Raw genomic sequence first — 16,905 nt, 5'->3', positions numbered from 1 at the left:
TTAGTGATGAGCAGCTTCTTGCTCCAGCTGTGCCACATCCTGCCGAGCCTCCCCGGAAGCACAGGAGGCACAGAGGAAGTCGGGGCTGTGCCGTGGATTTTTAAACTCGCAGAAGGCGGGAAACGGAATCAAAAGTCCAGCTCAGCATCTTCTCAAGTTTTCCACAGCTTGGGTGAATTAAAAACAAATCCAACGTTAAAAAAATGAGTTGAGACGACTTCTTCTCTGCCACAGCTTGTCTCAGCAAGAATCAGCCACTCACACGTGCAGCTGGGCTGGCAAAGAGCTGAAGTGCAGGTCCCCATCTTCCCTTTCAGAGCAGTGGTGATTTAAAAATAGTAAATCAAGATAGACAACCACACCCCCCCTCAGTTATCAAATCTCCTGGCAACTGCATCTGACTGCAAACTAAGAGCAGGAGGCACTTGTGGCACAACTGGACACACGACTAAAACATCAAGGGCTGTTCTAACCAGGGAGGCTTGGCCAGAAGAGCTGGGATTTATTAGAGAGCTTCCTCTGGTGTTCTAGTGTTTATCTCCCTTGCAGCCAGTGCCACCTCTTTGTCTTTCTCTGCCTCCTCCTCCAGCTTCCCTGCCTTCTTCACTTTCCCTGCCTTCCCTTCCAGCTTCTCTGCCTTCCCCTCCCGCTTCCCTGCCTTCTTCATCTTCCCTGCCTGCTCCTCCAGCTGCCCTGCTTCCTTCTCCTGCTTCCCTGCCTTCTTCACCTTCCCTGTCTCCTCCTCCAGCTGCCCTGCTTCCTTCTCCTGCTTCCCTGCCTTCTTCACCTTCCCTGTCTCCTCCTCCAGCTGCCCTGCTTCCATGTCCTGCTTCCCTGCCTTCTTCACCTTCCCTGCCTGCTCCTCCAGCTGCCCTGCTTCCATGTCCTGCTTCCCTGCATTCTTCACCTCCCCTGCCTCCTCCTCCATCTTCTCTGCCTTCTTCATCTTCCCTGCCTCCTCCTCCAGCTGCCCTGCTTCCATCTCCTGCTTCCCTGCCTTCTTCACCTTCTCTGCCTCCTCCTCCAGCTTCCCTGCTTCCTTCTCCAGCTTCTCTGCCTTCTCCTCCAGCTTCTCCAGCACTTCATACCATTGCCCCAGGATTCTGTTGGATCCCTCGGGCTCTCCGGGTGTCTCAGTCACCCCCTGTGATGCCGGAGCCTTTTCCAACGGTGGTAACTTTCCATCAGTCACCATCTCTCTCCTCTTCTGCTTTCTGCTGCCCTGTGCCACCTCAACCATGGCCCTGAAGGGCCCCACAAGCCAGTTCAGAGGGGTGCTGTGAGTGACATACTCAAGCAGGACATCGAGGGACCTCCGGGCTTCTGTCGCACGGTCCTGGCTCTGCCTCAGGGTGATGCTGGAGAGGTCCTGGAAAGACATGGCACTGGAAAAAGAGCTGTGGAGCTTGTGGATATTTCGAGTGGCCTGATACACAGCCTCTTGGACGTTGCTGGGGAGGCCTTGGATGCTGGTTTTCAGGTTCTCATAGACAGGCTGTAGCTGCTGGGTGATGATCCTCAGCATAGTTAGAGTCCGGGACTCTACCTGCTGGGAGAGAGACAGCTCAGTTACCAGAGCAGGTGGGATGGCCAGCAGCCACCTGAGGCCAGGTCACATACACCTTCCAGGGATACCTCTGGCTGGCAGGCAGTTTGAACTTGGTTTCCTTTGGGTTGGGTCAGGCACCAGTCCACCCAGAGCTTATGGAGCTTCTCCTGCCCTTCCAGCAGCTTCTGGCCAAACCCCTGTTTCACAGATTCAATCTGATGGGAAAAATGAGAGGAACAGCTGTATTGCAAGCACACACAGAGAGGCACAAGTGCTTCCCTCCCAGGGAGGGATCCAAGGTGACACGTAGCTGGTGCAGGGTGGAGGAAGAGCTTCCAGCTGGAGAGCAGGGCAGGAAGGCTACAGACAGGAGGAAAGGGGGGAAAGCGTGTTTGTACCAGTTTTATTGCCATCTGTAGTCGTGAGAGGGTGTCCTGGGTGCTCTGCCTGATGCACTGCAGCTTGTGGAGGGAGTGCTGGTAGGCCCTGAGCCGGACTCTGCTGGACAGGGACCCCAAGCGCACGAAGTAACTCCGCTGCTCTTTCTGCTCCTCCACGGAAACCATCCCAGACCCCTCCACGCTGGTGGCCAGTTTACCTGGAGGAAACAAGAACAGAGATGCAGCTGGGCTTCACTCCCCCAGCTGTGAGGAGGGGGGAGAGGTCAGATCACCCGTGGGAGAACAGGAAGGTTGCTGTGGGAACAGGAGAGGTTTGTGGTCGCTCAGGTGTTAAAGGCAGTCCCTGCTCAACATGTTCTCTTCACAAAAGCAGACTTGATGGAGAGGTTGAAGCGTGAACCCACGTGTTTATTTACCTTGAGGCTGATGGGCAAGGATCAATAAATGCTTGAACTCTGTCCCATACCACGTGGCAATTTGGTGTTGGCAAATTCAGAGCTACCTGTCTGCTTCAGAAGCTGAGTCTTGCTGTGTCAGGTGCTCTCTAGTCACGTGGGAAAGGATTTGCATTTAGAGCCGCCAAGTAAGTAGTTTTTTACCTAGTTCCTCCTCTGTCATCGGGAGGAAGTGATCCACCAGATCTTCTGACATCCCCAGCACAGATTCCACACCACCAGTCACTGCCTGGCTCACTGCCTTGGCCTTGCTTATGCTGTTGGTCACCACTGAGTTGGTCATCTCCACGCCCTCCTGGAGAGCCTCCCTGCTCTGCTCCAGGGCTGTGCTTATCTTGCTCGAGATGGTGCCATAGGCAGCATCCAGAGCTGTACTGACTGTAGAGGTGACCACAGATTTGGTCTTCTCAACACTATCTTGAACAGCCCCTTTGGTCAGGTCCACTGCCTCGGTCACCTTGTTGGTCACCAGCTCCTTGGCACCTTGGGCAGCCCCTACAGCTGCACTGATGGTGGAAGCAACAGCAGACTTGGTCCTGTCCACACTGTCCTCCACCATGTGTTTGGTGACATCTACAGCCTCTGTCACCTTGTTGGCCACCAGCTCCTTGGCTCCCTGGGCAGCCTCCACAGCGTTGACAATGGTGGAAGCAACTGCAGACTTGGTCATGTCCACACTGTCTTCTACGATGTGCTTGCTGAGGTCCACTGCTTTGGTCACCTTGTCTGCCACCAGCTCCTTGGCTCCCTGGGCAGCCTCCACAGCATTGACAATGGTAGAAGCAACAGCAGACTTGGTCCTGTCCACACTGTCCTCCACCACATGTTTAGTGGCATCCACTGCCTCTGTCACCTTGCTGGTCACCATGTCCTTGGCTCCCTGGGCAGCCCCTACAGCTGCACTGATGGTGGAAGCAACTGCAGACTTGGTGTCTTCCACGGCCTCTGTCACCTTGTTGGTCACCAGCTCCTTGGCACCTTGAGCAGCCTCCACAGCATTGACAATGGTAGAAGCAACAGCAGACTTGGTTCTGTCCACTTTGTCCTCCACCATGTGTTTGGTGACATCCACAGCCTCAGTCACCTTGTTGGTCACCAGCTCCTTGGCACCTTGGGCAGCTCCTACAGCTGCACTGATGGTGGAAGCAACTGCAGACTTGGTCCTGTCCACACTGTCCTCCACCATGTGTTTGGTGACATCCACGGCCTCTGTCACCTTGGTGGTCACCAGCTCCTTGGCTCCCTGGGCAGCCTCCACAGCACTGTTAACAGTGGAGGTGACCACTGACCTGGTCAGCTTGACACTGTCCCCAACCACATTTTTGGTGAGGTCCACGGCTTCGGTGACTTTATCAGCCACGGCTTCTCTGGCCTCGCAGGCGGCGTCCATGGCAGATGTCACCTTGGTGGAAACCAGCTGCTTGGTGTCCGAGAGCACCTACAGCAGAGGGAGAGGCAGAGAAAGATATTTTAGGGGATAAAAAAAAGTATGTGTCCAGCTCTGGGCCCTCAGTTCAGGAAGGACATGGAGGGGCTGGAGCAGGTCCAGAGGAGAGCAACGAGGCTGGGGAAGGGACTGGAGCACAAGTGCTGTGAGGAGAGGCTGAGGGAGCTGGGGGGGCTCAGCCTGGAGAAGAGGAGGCTCAGGAGAGACTCCTCACTCTCTACAACTCCCTGACAGGAGGGGGGAGCCAGGGGAGGTTGGTCTCTTTTCCCAGCCAACCATCAGCAAGACAAGAGGGCTGGGTCTGCAGCTGTGCCAGGGGAGGTTCAGGTTGGATATTAGGAAGAATTTCTTTGCAGAGAGGGTGCTCAGCCATTGGAATGGGCTGCCCAGGGAAGGGGTGGATTCTCCATCCCTGGAGGTTTTTAAGCTGAGACTGGATGTGGCATCAGTGCCATGGGCTGGGAACCACAGCGGGGTTGGATCAAGGGTTGGATTGATGATCTCAGAGGTCCCTTCCAACCCAGCTGATTCTCTGATTCCCTCCCTGAAAAACCCTTCCATGTGGGTTAGTTCACTTGCAGTCTGTGGGGGAGCTGGGGAGGTCAGGACACCCATAATTCACACGGACATGTTCACTCCCCCCACTGAAGGCACCTCTGCAGCTTTCCCCAGCTGGCAGTGCCTCCTCTAACCCCTTCCAGGGACTGGCCTGACACAGCCCTGCTAAAGTTTATTCCCCCATATTCTTCTGTACCCAAAACAGGTCCATCAAGCCATGGCTTCCCCAGGAAAAGCCTTTTCTCTACCTTGTCTGCTGGCTGCTGAAGGAAGGGCAAGTTCTCCTCCAGCTGATCCAGTCCTTTGCAGGCATATTCATTCACAAGTGCAACTAGAAGAGACAACAGGTACCAGTTTATTCTTCAGTTTGGGGAGGGAGTTTTGATCCTACAATGCCCAGGTCAGGATAGACCCATGAAAGCAAGGCCAAAAAATGTAAATCACCATTCTAGGGTGGGACATGTGTGGTTGTCTCATTAAAAAGTGAACAAACCCTACAATTTGGCAGGTTCAAGTAGTCTCCACTTTGCCTTCCCAGCTTTCTAGCTATAGAATTTCTTCCAGCTGGAGTGTAGCACTTGCCACTGGAGGGTAAAACAATGGGTTTAAAGGGTTCAAAAGCGTTGGGATGAGCCAGACTGAGCTATATCCAAGATGGACACTGCTCCCATCAGAACTTGGGAGTGACAGAGAAAGAAAAGGCAGTTTCTACTTTGTAACTTAGAGACCAAATCGTTTCTGCCAGTAACAGTTTTGTGTCCGTGAAATTCAGCGTCCAGGAGCTGCTGAGTGGGAGACCCAGCACTAGAATGAACTAGACCACGGTGCTGTAGGAGCTGGGGATCACCCACCAGGCACATGAAAGCCCCCTCCCCACCTCCTCCTCTGTTCCAAGGGTCTCTCCAGCCCCTGCACTCACTGTGTGGCTCCAGCTGGTTCAGGATGGGCTGTGCCCCCCCGACCACACTGCCCACTGCCACGGCAGCCACCGTCTCAGCCACGTTGCAGACCCCACTGAGGCAAGGGTGGGACTCCTTGGTGTGGTTGTAGGCAGAGGAGACCAGGTTGAAGGCAGAGTTGAGCAAGGGCAAGCTGGTCACGCGGTTGACAGCGCTCTGAAACCCAGGAGAAACAGTGGCATCAGAGCCCAGCCTCGAGCTGGGGGGTGGACACAGCCATGAGTCTGTCCAGAAAGGTCCCAAGGGCACAGCAAATCCATCTCCTAATCCTTCTTAAACTCAGGCTTGGGAATACTCATCCCAAGGCCTCTACCAAGCCAGGGTTAACAGTCTGAGCTCTGGGCTCGTGGATTCTGTGTCACACTGGTTTTAGCACCAAAGCAGATGTGGAAGTAGGACCTGTAAGCTCATGTTTCAGAATTACTTGCATCACTTGAGCCAGTCCTGAAGCTCTCTGGAGCCAAACAGTTGCCTCCTGTGTTAAGGGAGTTTCGATTTGGCCACAGCTTCGTGCAGTTTATCTTTCTGTGCCCCAGCCTGGTTCTGGGGAGGGCTGGCAGAAGTTTTCCAGAGTGTTGTTTAGTGTTGCTCTGGCACCTACCACTTGCTGCTGCTCCTCAGCCTTCAGCAGGTCTGGTTTTGGGGTCTTTCCTGAGGCCATACTGAATTCAGCTGCAGCTGAAAGGAAAAACAAGGGTTTTAACTGCATGAGCACAACTTCATCTCCTCCAGTGAAACAAAATCCTACCAAAACAGGGGAAAAGCAGAGGGCAACAAAGCTGGGATCCACCTTTCAGCTGTGCCAGGGGAGGTTCAGGTTGGGCATCAGGAAGAATTTCCTCACAGAAAGGGTTGTTAAACATTGCAAGGGGCTGCCCAGTGACCATCCCTGGAGGTGTTCAAGGGACAACTGGACATGGCACTCAGTGCTCTGGACAATCAAAGGTTGGACTCAGTCTTGGAGGTCTTTTCCAACCTCCATGATTCTGTGTTCTAGAAACATCAGTGTGGCATCACTTTCTTGCAAGTGTGTGAAGGTATCTGAGAGGCTCCATGATTGATGATGGGCAAATATCTACACAGGGCCAGGACTGTGTTCAGGCACCTCCCTGAGGCCCCAAACAGCCACCACTTTAAACAGGCACCTAATTTTATTGCTGATAACATTGCACTGGCTAAAAGTTGCAGGTTGGAAATAGGTGAGAACTGTCTTATCTGTCATGTGTTTGCTCTGGGTGGTGGGGTGACCATGGCTGGACACCAGACACCCACCAAAACCACTCCATCACTGCCCTCCTCAGCTGGGCAGGGCAGAGAAAACGTAACAAAAGGTGGAGATATTATATATATATATGTCATATACATAAATATAGTATAGGTGGACATAAGGATGGGGAGGGATCACTCACCAATTATTGTCGTGGGCAAAACAGGCTCAACTTGGGGAAAAGTCATTTGTTACCAATCAAATCAGAGTGGGATAATGAGGAATAAACCCAGATCTTAAAAGAACTTCCTCCCACCCCTCCCTGCTTCCCAGGCTCAACTTTACTCCTGAGTTCTCCACCCCCTCCCACCCAGCAGTGCAAAGGGACAGGGAATGGGGGTTGTTTATAGCCCCTTTTCTCTGGAGTATCCTCTGCAATGGACATTCAGATGAGTTACTTTGGAGTCACCCCCCTTTGCCTGTGTTCATAGGGAAGGACTTTTTTTCCAGCACTGCCAACTCCAGCACCACTGGCAGGCTCATGGCTCTGGGATGGACATGAAAATCCTGTGGAGTATTCCCAGGAGGATGAGCCAGGTTTCCCAGCTGCAGCATTCCAGCTTGAATCTTACCTTCCCATCCTACTAAACAGGAAATCTGTCCTCACTTCCTGTGAAACCAAGGCTCAGAGGCATTCTCATGACATAACGGGATTAAAGAAGAGTAAAATGATGCAATAATTTCAATGTGTGTTGACCTCCCCAGGACAACACATCCTCCCCTGACCTCCTCAGTTGGTATCTGGACACTCCAGTATTGGCAATAAATCCAGGGTTGCTGCTCAGCCTTAGTCAGGCACAGCAGGGGTTTGTGCACATTTGTTCTTCAGCACAGAGTCTGCTTTCCTCTCCTCTACCAGTTAATTCCTATTCTTAGGTTTGCTGTAGCATTTTCCAATGGGAAACCCTCAAACCAAAATTCCTCCCAGACTGGATTCCCAAGCCACACACTGCTCCAGGCTCCCTGGCAGACTCTACCCAAAAAAACTTGCCATCTGATTCATGGCAGAGCCCATTGTCTTGTTTCTTGTGTTCTTTGTCTCATGTAAGGTTTTTATTTTACTGAGAAAAGGGAACAGAGAGCTGTGGAGAAGCAGTGAAACCACCAATTGTGAGCCCTGGGCTGGGCTCTGACACTGTCCAGAAACATCTCAGGAGGTGACTTGGCAAAACATCAAATATTGCTGCATTAACCACTCAATTAGTCAGAATTCAGTGAGATTTGAGCAGGGCAGGGATGCAGAGTGGTACAGCACAAGTTGTCCCACAAGTTGTCACCTCCAGCCCCTTCCAGCCAGGAGTCATAACATTCCTCTGGGAATCCCACCTCATTTAACTGCACAGCAAAAGCAGCTTGAACTTCACCAGGCTGGGAGAACTTGCAGAAAACTTCTCCCACCAAAGCAGGGCTTGAATGTCAAAATCTCAGTCCCAAAGTCTGGGGTTTGGTGTCAGTGGTTGTTCCTTTTGCTTTGCTTTCGGGCAGGTTTGTTGTTCCTTTGAGTCCAGTCAGGCTGACTCAGGGCCAAAGCACAGCTCTTTCAACACCACCACCACAAACAACCCCTTTGCTCAGTTATTTTACTTCCAGACAGGTGGAAAAAGCTCAAACTGTGGAGTTTGACACCGTGATCTCAGTGTCAGGGTCAGCACAGACAGGGAGGAAGAGGAGAGGATGGAAATCAGAAATAACTCCTTGGCTGATATAAAACCTGATAGAAGGTTAGAATCCACCTCTGAAGTACAGAGGATTAATTATGGATGCAGCCTTGCCAGGGATAATCCTTCAGCACAGTCATGTCAGAACAAGGTTTGCTCTCTGTGTAGGAGAAATCCACGTGTTGCAACACCAGGATTTGCAGTGTGGGCAAATCTCCACAAACCCACAGCGTGGTTTTATTTTCTCTTTCCCCTGCAAAAGTGCTGGGCAGCCCTTGTTTTACTTCAGAGACTGCAGGAAAACACAGTGCTTGGCAACTCTGGGTCAGCTGATCCAGAGGGCACAGCAGGATTTTGCTGGGAGTGGAAGTCCCAGCAGGCAGAGGAGCAGGAACAGCATCACTGGTTGCTTTGGTTGTGGTTTGCTTCATATGAAAGTGAAGAGCAGATGATTTCATACCATTGCTACATCAGAAATATTAGGTCACTGCTGGAGAAAGTTCTTGAAACGGTGGTTTCAGGGCGATGAAACTCTGCAGTTGCATTTTCTGGGATCAAGGGCTGAACTGCTGATTGTTGCCCAGTTGGGCACAGGTCTGAAGTCAGTGAAGGAGCAAGGGCTGGCACCAAACAGCAGGACAGTGGCACCAAACCCCCCCAGCTGCTCCATTTCCCTGCCTTGGTCAGGCTCATCCCACACTGGCCTGGCAGAAGAGCCAGTACCTTTCCTGCTGGGATCAGCACCTCCCTGATTTCTCTCACTCTGACTGTGACCAGTGTACACAAAGCTGGTTCTTTAACTCCCCTTGGCTGAAGGGTTCCTATTTTCCCTGTGGAAAGCAGCTCTGCTCCACAAAAACAGGCTGCTGGTGTGTTGTCCTGTAGACACCAGTAGGATCTTCATGCTCAGGAAGCTTTTCTCCCTTCCAGAGGGATTTTACCTTGGGAAGACAGAGCCACAGCCAGGGTGGCTGGTTGAGTAGCTTAATTGCGGATTCCTTATTGACCATTGAGGAAAACAAAGCTAAATTTAGTGCTTTAGATCTGAGCAGGGAGGGCTAATCAGGGCAGAGGTATTTGTGGTTAAAGCACTTACCTACATTCCTGTCGAGATTTGCCACTGATACCCCAGTTCCCAAAAATGCAGAACGGGGTCACAGGATGTCTGTGGGGAATGGGCTGCAAATGCTCCTGAGGGCAGAGGCTCTTTTAGGAGGAGCATCCAATGGTTTCCAGCTTTGGCCTCAGGGCATTAGTTTCAGGGGGACTGGCAGAGGTGCCCCTCTCACCTTTCCGGATAAACCAGCAGCATTAGGGAACCTCAAAGATCAAAAAGCCACCTCTGCAGATCAGGCAGGGCTTCCCACACACCCCCTTCCAACAGGAATTAAACACCACAACCAGTGGCCATCACTGGGTCAGTCACTCCTTGGAAAAGAGATATTTTAAGGAAGAGGAGAGGAAGTTTTAATTAAAACAGCTTCTCAGCACTTCTTCCCAGTTTTTCCAGGAGGGACAGACCTCTTGGTTTCAGCTGGAAGCTGTAACTTGCAGAGCAAGCAGCTCAACACATTTTCATCTGGAAGTTTCAGCAGAACCAGCTCCAGTAATTGAAATCCTTCCCAGCCATCCCCAGTCCCGGGCAGCCACCACCACATTGAAAATCCTGTTAGTCCTGAGAAACACTGAGCTGATCCAGTTTGCCAGTGCTCCCTCCAGGGATTCCTGCACGGCTGCGGGGACACGGGGCTCTTGAGCAAGAGGTTCGGTCCCCTTTGTCACCCAGCCACCCCCTTCCCAAACACCATTATCGTGCCTACACCAAACCATCATGTGAAAAGGCCTCGGGCAGTGCTGTCACAGGAAGGGAATGCCCGACTGATCACCTGCCCCCTGCAGCACCCGCTGCTTCCCACACCATCACCCTGGGGGTGTCCCTCACGTGCTGCCCCTGGGTGGGAGTCACCTCCTGGCACAGCCGGGATCTTCAGCTGAAAAGAGCTTTTCAACCCAAAACTTCTCAATCACAGATCCACGGAGTTACCAGGGAGCCATCTCAGAGCTAGGAAGGAGCCTTCGGGGAAGGATTTGAGTCCCGGGATGGTTTGGGTTGGAAAGGACCTTAAAGATCATCTCATTCCACCCCCCAAGCCTTCCAGCCCTTCCCCAAGGCACACAGACACATCATGACAGTGTAAAATATCACCTTTGGCCTCAAAAAGCCAAGACACCCCCAAATCCCCAGAAAGCAGCAGGGGGACAGCACTCGGCTCCGTGATTTTCCAGGGAGCTGGAAAAGGCCCGTGGGCACACACACAGCCCCGGGGCCAGGAGCCAAGGGCTGGAGGGATGGAGCCAGACCCACCCCAGCCTCCAACCCAGCGAGGGCTGCAAAGAGCCCCACAAGAAAGGGGCTGGAGAACCCCTGCGAGAGCAGAGGCAGCCTTGGGGAGTCCCCCCCCCCCAGCCCCAAGACAAGTCACCAACCCCACACAGCCTCCACCTGCCCCTCCTCGCGCTCCAGCCCAGCCTTACCTGGCTCAGCCCAACCTCAGCGGCTCCTCCGCTCCCGGCACGGGCAGGACTGGGAGCACTGGGCGTCGCCCCAAATAAATACCCCACGGGGCTGATGGGCAGCTCAGGGAGCCAATTGGGAGGCTGCAGGTGCCACCCTGGCCAATGGGGAGGGGGTGGGAGAGGGAGGGGCGGGAGGTGGGGGGGTGGCAGGGGAGGGTCTGGGGGTCCCTCAGGGCCCTGGGGGCTGTGGGAGCTGCTGTTTGTCCCCTCAGCAGGGACACACCTGACAGGGTGTCCCAGGGGAGGGTCTGGGGGTCCCTCAGGGCCCTGGGGGCTGTGGGAGCTGCTGTTTGTCCCCTCAGCAGGGACACAGCTGACAGGGTGCCCCAGGGGAGGGTCTGGGGGTCCCTCAGGGCCCTGGGGGCTGTGGGAGCTGCTGTTTGTCCCCTCAGCAGGGACACAGCTGACAGGGTGCCCCAGGGGAGGGTCTGGGGGTCCCTCAGGGCCCTGGGGGCTGTGGGAGCTGCTGTTTGTCCCCTCAGCAGGGACACAGCTGACAGGGTGCCCCAGGGGACCCTGTTGGAGGGTGTCCATCCCCCAGAGCTTTGGCCTTCGGATCATGGAGTCACAGAATATCCTGAGTGGGAAAAGACCCCCAAGGATCATCAGTCCAACTCCTGGCCCTGCCCAGACACCCCAACAATCCCACCCTGTCCCTCAGAGCATTGTCCAAACCCTCCTGGAGCTCTGGAAGCCTGGGGAGCCTGGTCAGTGCCTACCACCCTCTGGGACAAGAACCTCCTCCTGAGATCCAACCTAACACTCCCCTGTGGAGAGGGATGTGCCCCCTGACATGGCAGGTGCTGAGGGACACAGGCACTGGAATTCTACAGGGATCATCCCCATGGTTGTGAAGAACTTCTTCACTGTGAGGGTGACTGAGCCCTGGCTGCCCAGAGAGGCTTTGGAGTCTCCTCTGGAGATATTAAAGAGCACAGTCCTGAGGAAGGTGCTCAGGGGACCCTGCTTGAGCAGGGATGTTGGGCTGGATGAGCCCCAGTGCTCCCTTCCAGCCTGAGCCATTCCATGTTCCTGTGAGATGGGCTCATCCAGGGTCAGCTACAGGTACTGCTCCTGTTCCCATGTTTCCCATGGTTCCTATTTGGCTACACCTCAGAGCTGGATGATCCTGCTGCCACCATGTCACCCCAAACATTGCTCCTGGAGCCAGGAAAGGCCTGGCTGGAGTGAGCTGTTCCTGCAAACACTGGGGCAAAGCCCTGCTCGTGGAGGGCAAGCACTGGAGCTGCACTGGGAGGAGGGTGCTGGGGCAGGAGTTGAGCCCCTGATTGTCCCCTGGCTGCTCTCGGGCTGCTCCTTGCAGGATATCACAGAGGTTGCCAAGAAGTCCCAGGGAAGGAGGATGTGGAGTTTGTGATGTAACATCACTCAGCCCCCGTGTTTTCTTGCCAAATCTCTCCTGTCCTGCAGCACAGGTTCTGTCCCTCCCCAAGGAGTCTCTCCCACCCTCAGCCTGTTCCTGGCTCCAGCAAACACCTGATGGTGAAACCTTCTGTTTCTCCACTTTGCTGTGATTTTCAAGATGGGAGCTGATTTTTGGTTTTTTTTACTTGCAGAGGGCCCAGCAATGCAGGACTCTGGGGAGTTCAGTGGTTTTTAATAGCTATAAACAAATACCCAAAACTCCAGTTAATGCTTCTTTTCTCTTCCATTTGTGCCTTTTCATCTCCAGCTCTCAAAAACTGGTTTGAAAGCATCAATTAAGCTTCCTGTTGTCTGTCTGCAAGATCGGCGGGGGAGGAAACTGAGGCACAGGTAAGAATTACCTGAAGTCTTCTAGTGCTATTAAACTGACTCAGTCACCTTGTTTTTGGCCACTGAATGCAGGAGACCTTGGGTCTGGTTCTGTGTTGCCATGAGGGCAGGGGAGCAGGAGGGTTTTTGGAAAATGTGCTGTTAAGCCGACAAAAATGTCGACAATTATCACTCCTCAGCTTTGAGGGTGGAAGGAATCCCCATCCTGTCCTGGCTTAGCATGGAGCTGTTGGCTGAAAAGGCCTCTGGAGGTCGGGAATTCCAGCCTGCTGCCAGGCCAGGTGGGCTGTGGGATCTGTCTGGCTGAGCCTTGAAACCTGCCAGGGATGGAGATCTCACGCTGGGTGTGGGATCCATTGGATCTGGGTATTCCATTATGCTCCTAATGAAGAAGCAGTTCCCAATGTCCACTCTGAGCTTCAAATTGTGGCTTTTGCCTCTTGTTTTAACACTGCTGAAAACAGTTTTTGTGCATTTGTCTGTGTGACATAAACTTCATATTCTGTCATCACCCGGGAACCTTTTATAGAATCCCAGAACCCCAGAATGGTTTGGGTTGGAAGGGACTTTATGGATCATTTTCTTCCACCCCCTGCCATGGGCAGGGACACCTTCCATTATCCCAGGATGCTCCAACCTGGCCTTGGACACTTCCAGGGATCCAGGGGCAGCCACAGCTTCTCTAGGAAACCTGTGCCAGGGCCTCCCCACCCTCTCAGCCAAGAATTTCTTCCTAATCTCTAATCTAAACATGCCCAGTTTAGAAATGTTTGTTGCAGTTCTGAACTGTTTGATATCTTATACTAAAATCAAAGCTGAAGGGTGACTTTTAACAATTGTGATGCATTGCAGGGAAAATAAGACATGTTCTTGTCTCTTGTGTATCCTCTGATGAGCTGATGAAATGTGGGGGGTTTTTACAGGGAACTGGGATTCAAGAAATGAGTCCTGTGTGTTTTTTTTCTGGGTGTTGGCCTGACATGGACAGTGCTGCTTCCTCAGGTAAAGTGTCAGGGATCAAACTGTCTGGGTTCATGGGTGTGAAGTGCCCAAGTGGGCCAGTTGTGGTGGTGATGGTGAAAGTCTCATGAGACAGGTTGTATTTCATCACCTAAGTGGGTGATCCACGAGACACCTTCATGTGGCTGCAGTGGGGCACAGAGGAATGTGAGCAGAAGTGACAAGTGGCACATTAACACAAGTGTTAATTATAATTAACCAGGCAGTGTTTAATATCTAATGAGTGGCTTTGATAGTAGGGTAAAATACCGATGCCCAGAGCTCCTGCTTGGTGGTAGAACAGGCTCAGAACACTGAATTTTGGGGGTTGCAACGCCAGGGCAAAGCCTTACCTGATCATCTCTGTGCCCCTTGTTACTGCCTAAAATCCAGAGATTTAAATCTGAGCTAAACCCAGCACGGAGAGGTTTGGTGGGCGTGGGAAGGGCGTGGGAGGAAGCGGAGAAACACGTTTGGGGAAGGGAAAGGGAGCAGTGTGGGCTGGAGCGTCAGGAACTGCAGCCCTGTGCAAAGCTGCAGCTTTGAGACACAGGGCAGAACCCTCCAGGTGACTGAGAGGTGCAACCCCCACCTCCTGTGCCTGTCAGGAGCCAGGAGATCCCCCCCTCTGCAGCCCTGCAGCTTTACAGCTCTCCTTCCAGCTGCCTCCTGGCTCTGCCTGGGGACAAACCCTCTCCAGCCTCGTGCTTCTCCCTTGGCCCAGTCCTGCCTGGATTTCTGTTGAGCAGAAAACCTGCAGGGACGTGAAGGATTTGGAGGATCAGGCCCTTCTCTTGGGTCCCAGCTGTTGGGAGCAGCTCCTTTCCCTGCTCTGAGCTGCATCACAGCTCAGCATTGTCCCTTTGGGGACCAGAGGCCACATGTGACACTGGAGTTCCCCGTCTGCAACCATTCACCTGCTGCAAAGGAAATGATCTCCCTCATCTCCCGAGGCATTTACTCCACGAGGACCTGCCAGGAGCCCATGGTCACCTGCCCTGGGGCGGGCACAGGCACGAGGGGTGGTGATTCAGGGCTGAGCCATGTGTTGCTTTGATTCTGCTCCTCGGTTAAACCCTTGGGCTTCCAGCAACCTGCCTGAGCAGCTCTGTGTGGCTGAGCCTCCAGCACAGCCTTGGCTGGAGCCCACTGAGGGGATGAGGTTGGCTCAGTGTCACTCCTTGCTGTGCCAAGCCCTCAGGGTGTTTGCTGACAGCCCCGTCTCTTCACTTCACCAGCTTCCTCACGTTCCTGTTTTCCTCTCCTCCACCATTTTGCCTCGTGGTCCTCGGGGAAGGGGCGCCAGGAATAGTTTCAGCTGGTCACATCACCTCAAAGAACTCTTTCTTCCCCCTCGTGCTCCAGCTTCCTGCACTGCAGCAGTTGGTGGTGCTCACTGGAGTGAAACAACACTTAGGGAATGTTGAGTGTCCTTGAGATGGTCCAGCAGGGCTGGGGGTCGGGATTCAGAGCAGAGGGATGGAGGCAGGGCTGTGGCAGGTGGAGATTCCTTGCAGGATCCTGCCTGTCAGCTTCTCTCCCCAGTCTTTGCCTGATGACCTCTGAAGGCAACAGCCCTCAAAGTGCCCTGGCCTCCTGAAAACAACCCTCCAGGGACTACCAAAAGCTTCAGCCCAGCTCCTGCCTCCCAGCCAACCTGCCTGGTCCCTCCTGGTCCTTCAGAGCATTCTCCTGATTCAGGACATGCTGCAGCTCTCTGCTGCCCTCCCCCTGCATCAGCTCAAAAGGACTCCCCTGTCTCCTATGCCTGGATTCCCAGCTCACCTGGAGGGTTCTCCAGCCACTTCTTCCCTTCCAGCAGCTCACCCGAGTTCTCCAGCCCCTGTTCCCTTTCCAGCCCCTTCTTTCCTTCCAGCAGCAGCCCTGGGTCCCTCAGCCCCCGCTCCCCTTCCAGCAGCTCATCCAACAGGCAGGTGGTGGCAGGTTCCTGCTCCCCTTCCAGCTGCTGTGCCCTCGTGGAAGGGAACAGCCTGATGGTTCCTGGCTGCTCTCCCAGTACTCCAGTTCACCTTTCTGCTGCTTTTCAGGCTGCAGGATGGTTTCCTGCATGCCCAGCTGCTCCTCCCTCTGCTCCTGCACTTTTGCCTCCTACCTGAGGTAGAGGTGAGGTGGGGTCATTTAATGCTGGTTGTTTTTGGTGGGTGAGAGAGGGGATGTCACCTGGGCCTGCCAAATGTGTCCCTTCCATCTCAGGTCCTTGCTGAGACCCTACTTTTGCTTCCCCAGAGACACAGGCCTCCTTTGCACTCCCCAGTCTTGGAGTTTGGCCAAGCTTTACCCCAGTTCTTTTGGAAATTGGACTCTGGATCATCCCAGAAAACATGTGGGAACTGGAACACACCTGCACTGCTCCCCCTTTCCTGTGGCCCCACTGCTTCCCCTGGGGGAAGGTTTCTCTCTGTGCTCCATGTGACAGGACTGAATCATCCCTTGGCCTTGGGAACAGCTATGCAAGGAATATGTGTTTGTAAAAGCATAAATGTCAGTGCCTGTGTCCTGCTTTTGGCTGGGATGGAGTTAATTTTCCTCCCAGTAGCTGTGTTTTGGATTTAGGGTGGGAGCAGTGTTGATAACACACCGATGTTGTGGTTGTTGCTGAGTTGTGCTTACTCTGAGCCAAGGAATTCTCAGTTTCCCAGGGGCTCAAGGAGCTGGGGGGGAGCACAGCCAGGACAACTGAGGGATATTCCATTCCATAAACACCCTGCCCAGTAGAGAAACTGAGAAGGGGCCAATTGGGGCCAATCCCCCTGCTGTGGGACGAGTCAGTGGGTGCTGAGCAACTGTTGTGCTGCTCTTGTTTCCCTTGGGTTTCATTCCTCCCTTTCTCCTTTTCACTAAAATTATTAGAATTATTATCATTACTATTATTATAATTCTTCTTCACCCAAGACTTGTTTTAATCAGCTGGTGGTTCTCATGTACAGGCCTGGACTTTGGTTTCTCCTAAAACATTGTGCCAAAACTTCACTTTGAGCAACAGTCCCATGGCCTGGGAGTCTGTCAGAACTTTGTCCTGCTAAGTGCATCTCTTTGGAAATGAATTCAACAATTCTTTAAGGTTCCCTAAACTGAACTGGATGTCCCTGCTGGCAGAATTCATATTGTTTCCTCGTACCAGGTGGCAAAACAGTGTTTTCAGTCAGAATTGGAACTCCAAAGGAAAGAAAGGCCTAAAAGAGTCCAAAAGGGAGGGAAATAAAGCTCATCACTGCATTACAACCCAGTCATGTTCCTT

At 53.3% G+C, this 16,905-nt stretch overlaps 2 protein-coding genes across 2 annotated transcripts in view; one reads left to right on the top strand and one right to left on the bottom strand.

Moving 5' to 3' along the window:
• The window catches only part of LOC113989669 (perilipin-4-like), an 18,211-nt gene continuing 1,306 nt past the window's right edge, over nt 1-16,905 (bottom strand). The window contains exons 2-11 of the mRNA XM_039382847.1: nt 15,432-15,619; nt 5,971-6,047; nt 5,330-5,525; nt 4,659-4,741; nt 2,785-3,843; nt 2,550-2,652; nt 1,948-2,147; nt 1,636-1,764; nt 1,089-1,549; nt 1-85 (exon numbers count right to left, since the gene is read on the bottom strand). Of these exons, the coding sequence (XP_039238781.1) occupies nt 1-85; nt 1,089-1,549; nt 1,636-1,764; nt 1,948-2,147; nt 2,550-2,652; nt 2,785-3,843; nt 4,659-4,741; nt 5,330-5,525; nt 5,971-6,047; nt 15,432-15,619 (2,581 nt within the window). The remainder of the gene's footprint in view (nt 86-1,088; nt 1,550-1,635; nt 1,765-1,947; nt 2,148-2,549; nt 2,653-2,784; nt 3,844-4,658; nt 4,742-5,329; nt 5,526-5,970; nt 6,048-15,431; nt 15,620-16,905) is intronic.
• Nucleotides 11,920-16,905, top strand: part of UHRF1 (ubiquitin like with PHD and ring finger domains 1) — a 23,093-nt gene continuing 18,107 nt past the window's right edge. Inside the window, exons 1-2 of the mRNA XM_039382848.1 lie at nt 11,920-11,936; nt 12,565-12,647. The gene's annotated coding sequence lies outside the window, so the exon portion shown is untranslated. The remainder of the gene's footprint in view (nt 11,937-12,564; nt 12,648-16,905) is intronic.

This window comes from Pipra filicauda, unplaced genomic scaffold (genome assembly GCF_003945595.2).
Source record: "Pipra filicauda isolate LSUMZ 115617 unplaced genomic scaffold, ASM394559v2 scaffold285_size1263560_pilon, whole genome shotgun sequence".
NCBI classification, from domain to species: Eukaryota; Metazoa; Chordata; class Aves; order Passeriformes; family Pipridae; genus Pipra; species Pipra filicauda.
This window is presented reverse-complemented; position numbering and strand designations above follow the sequence as displayed.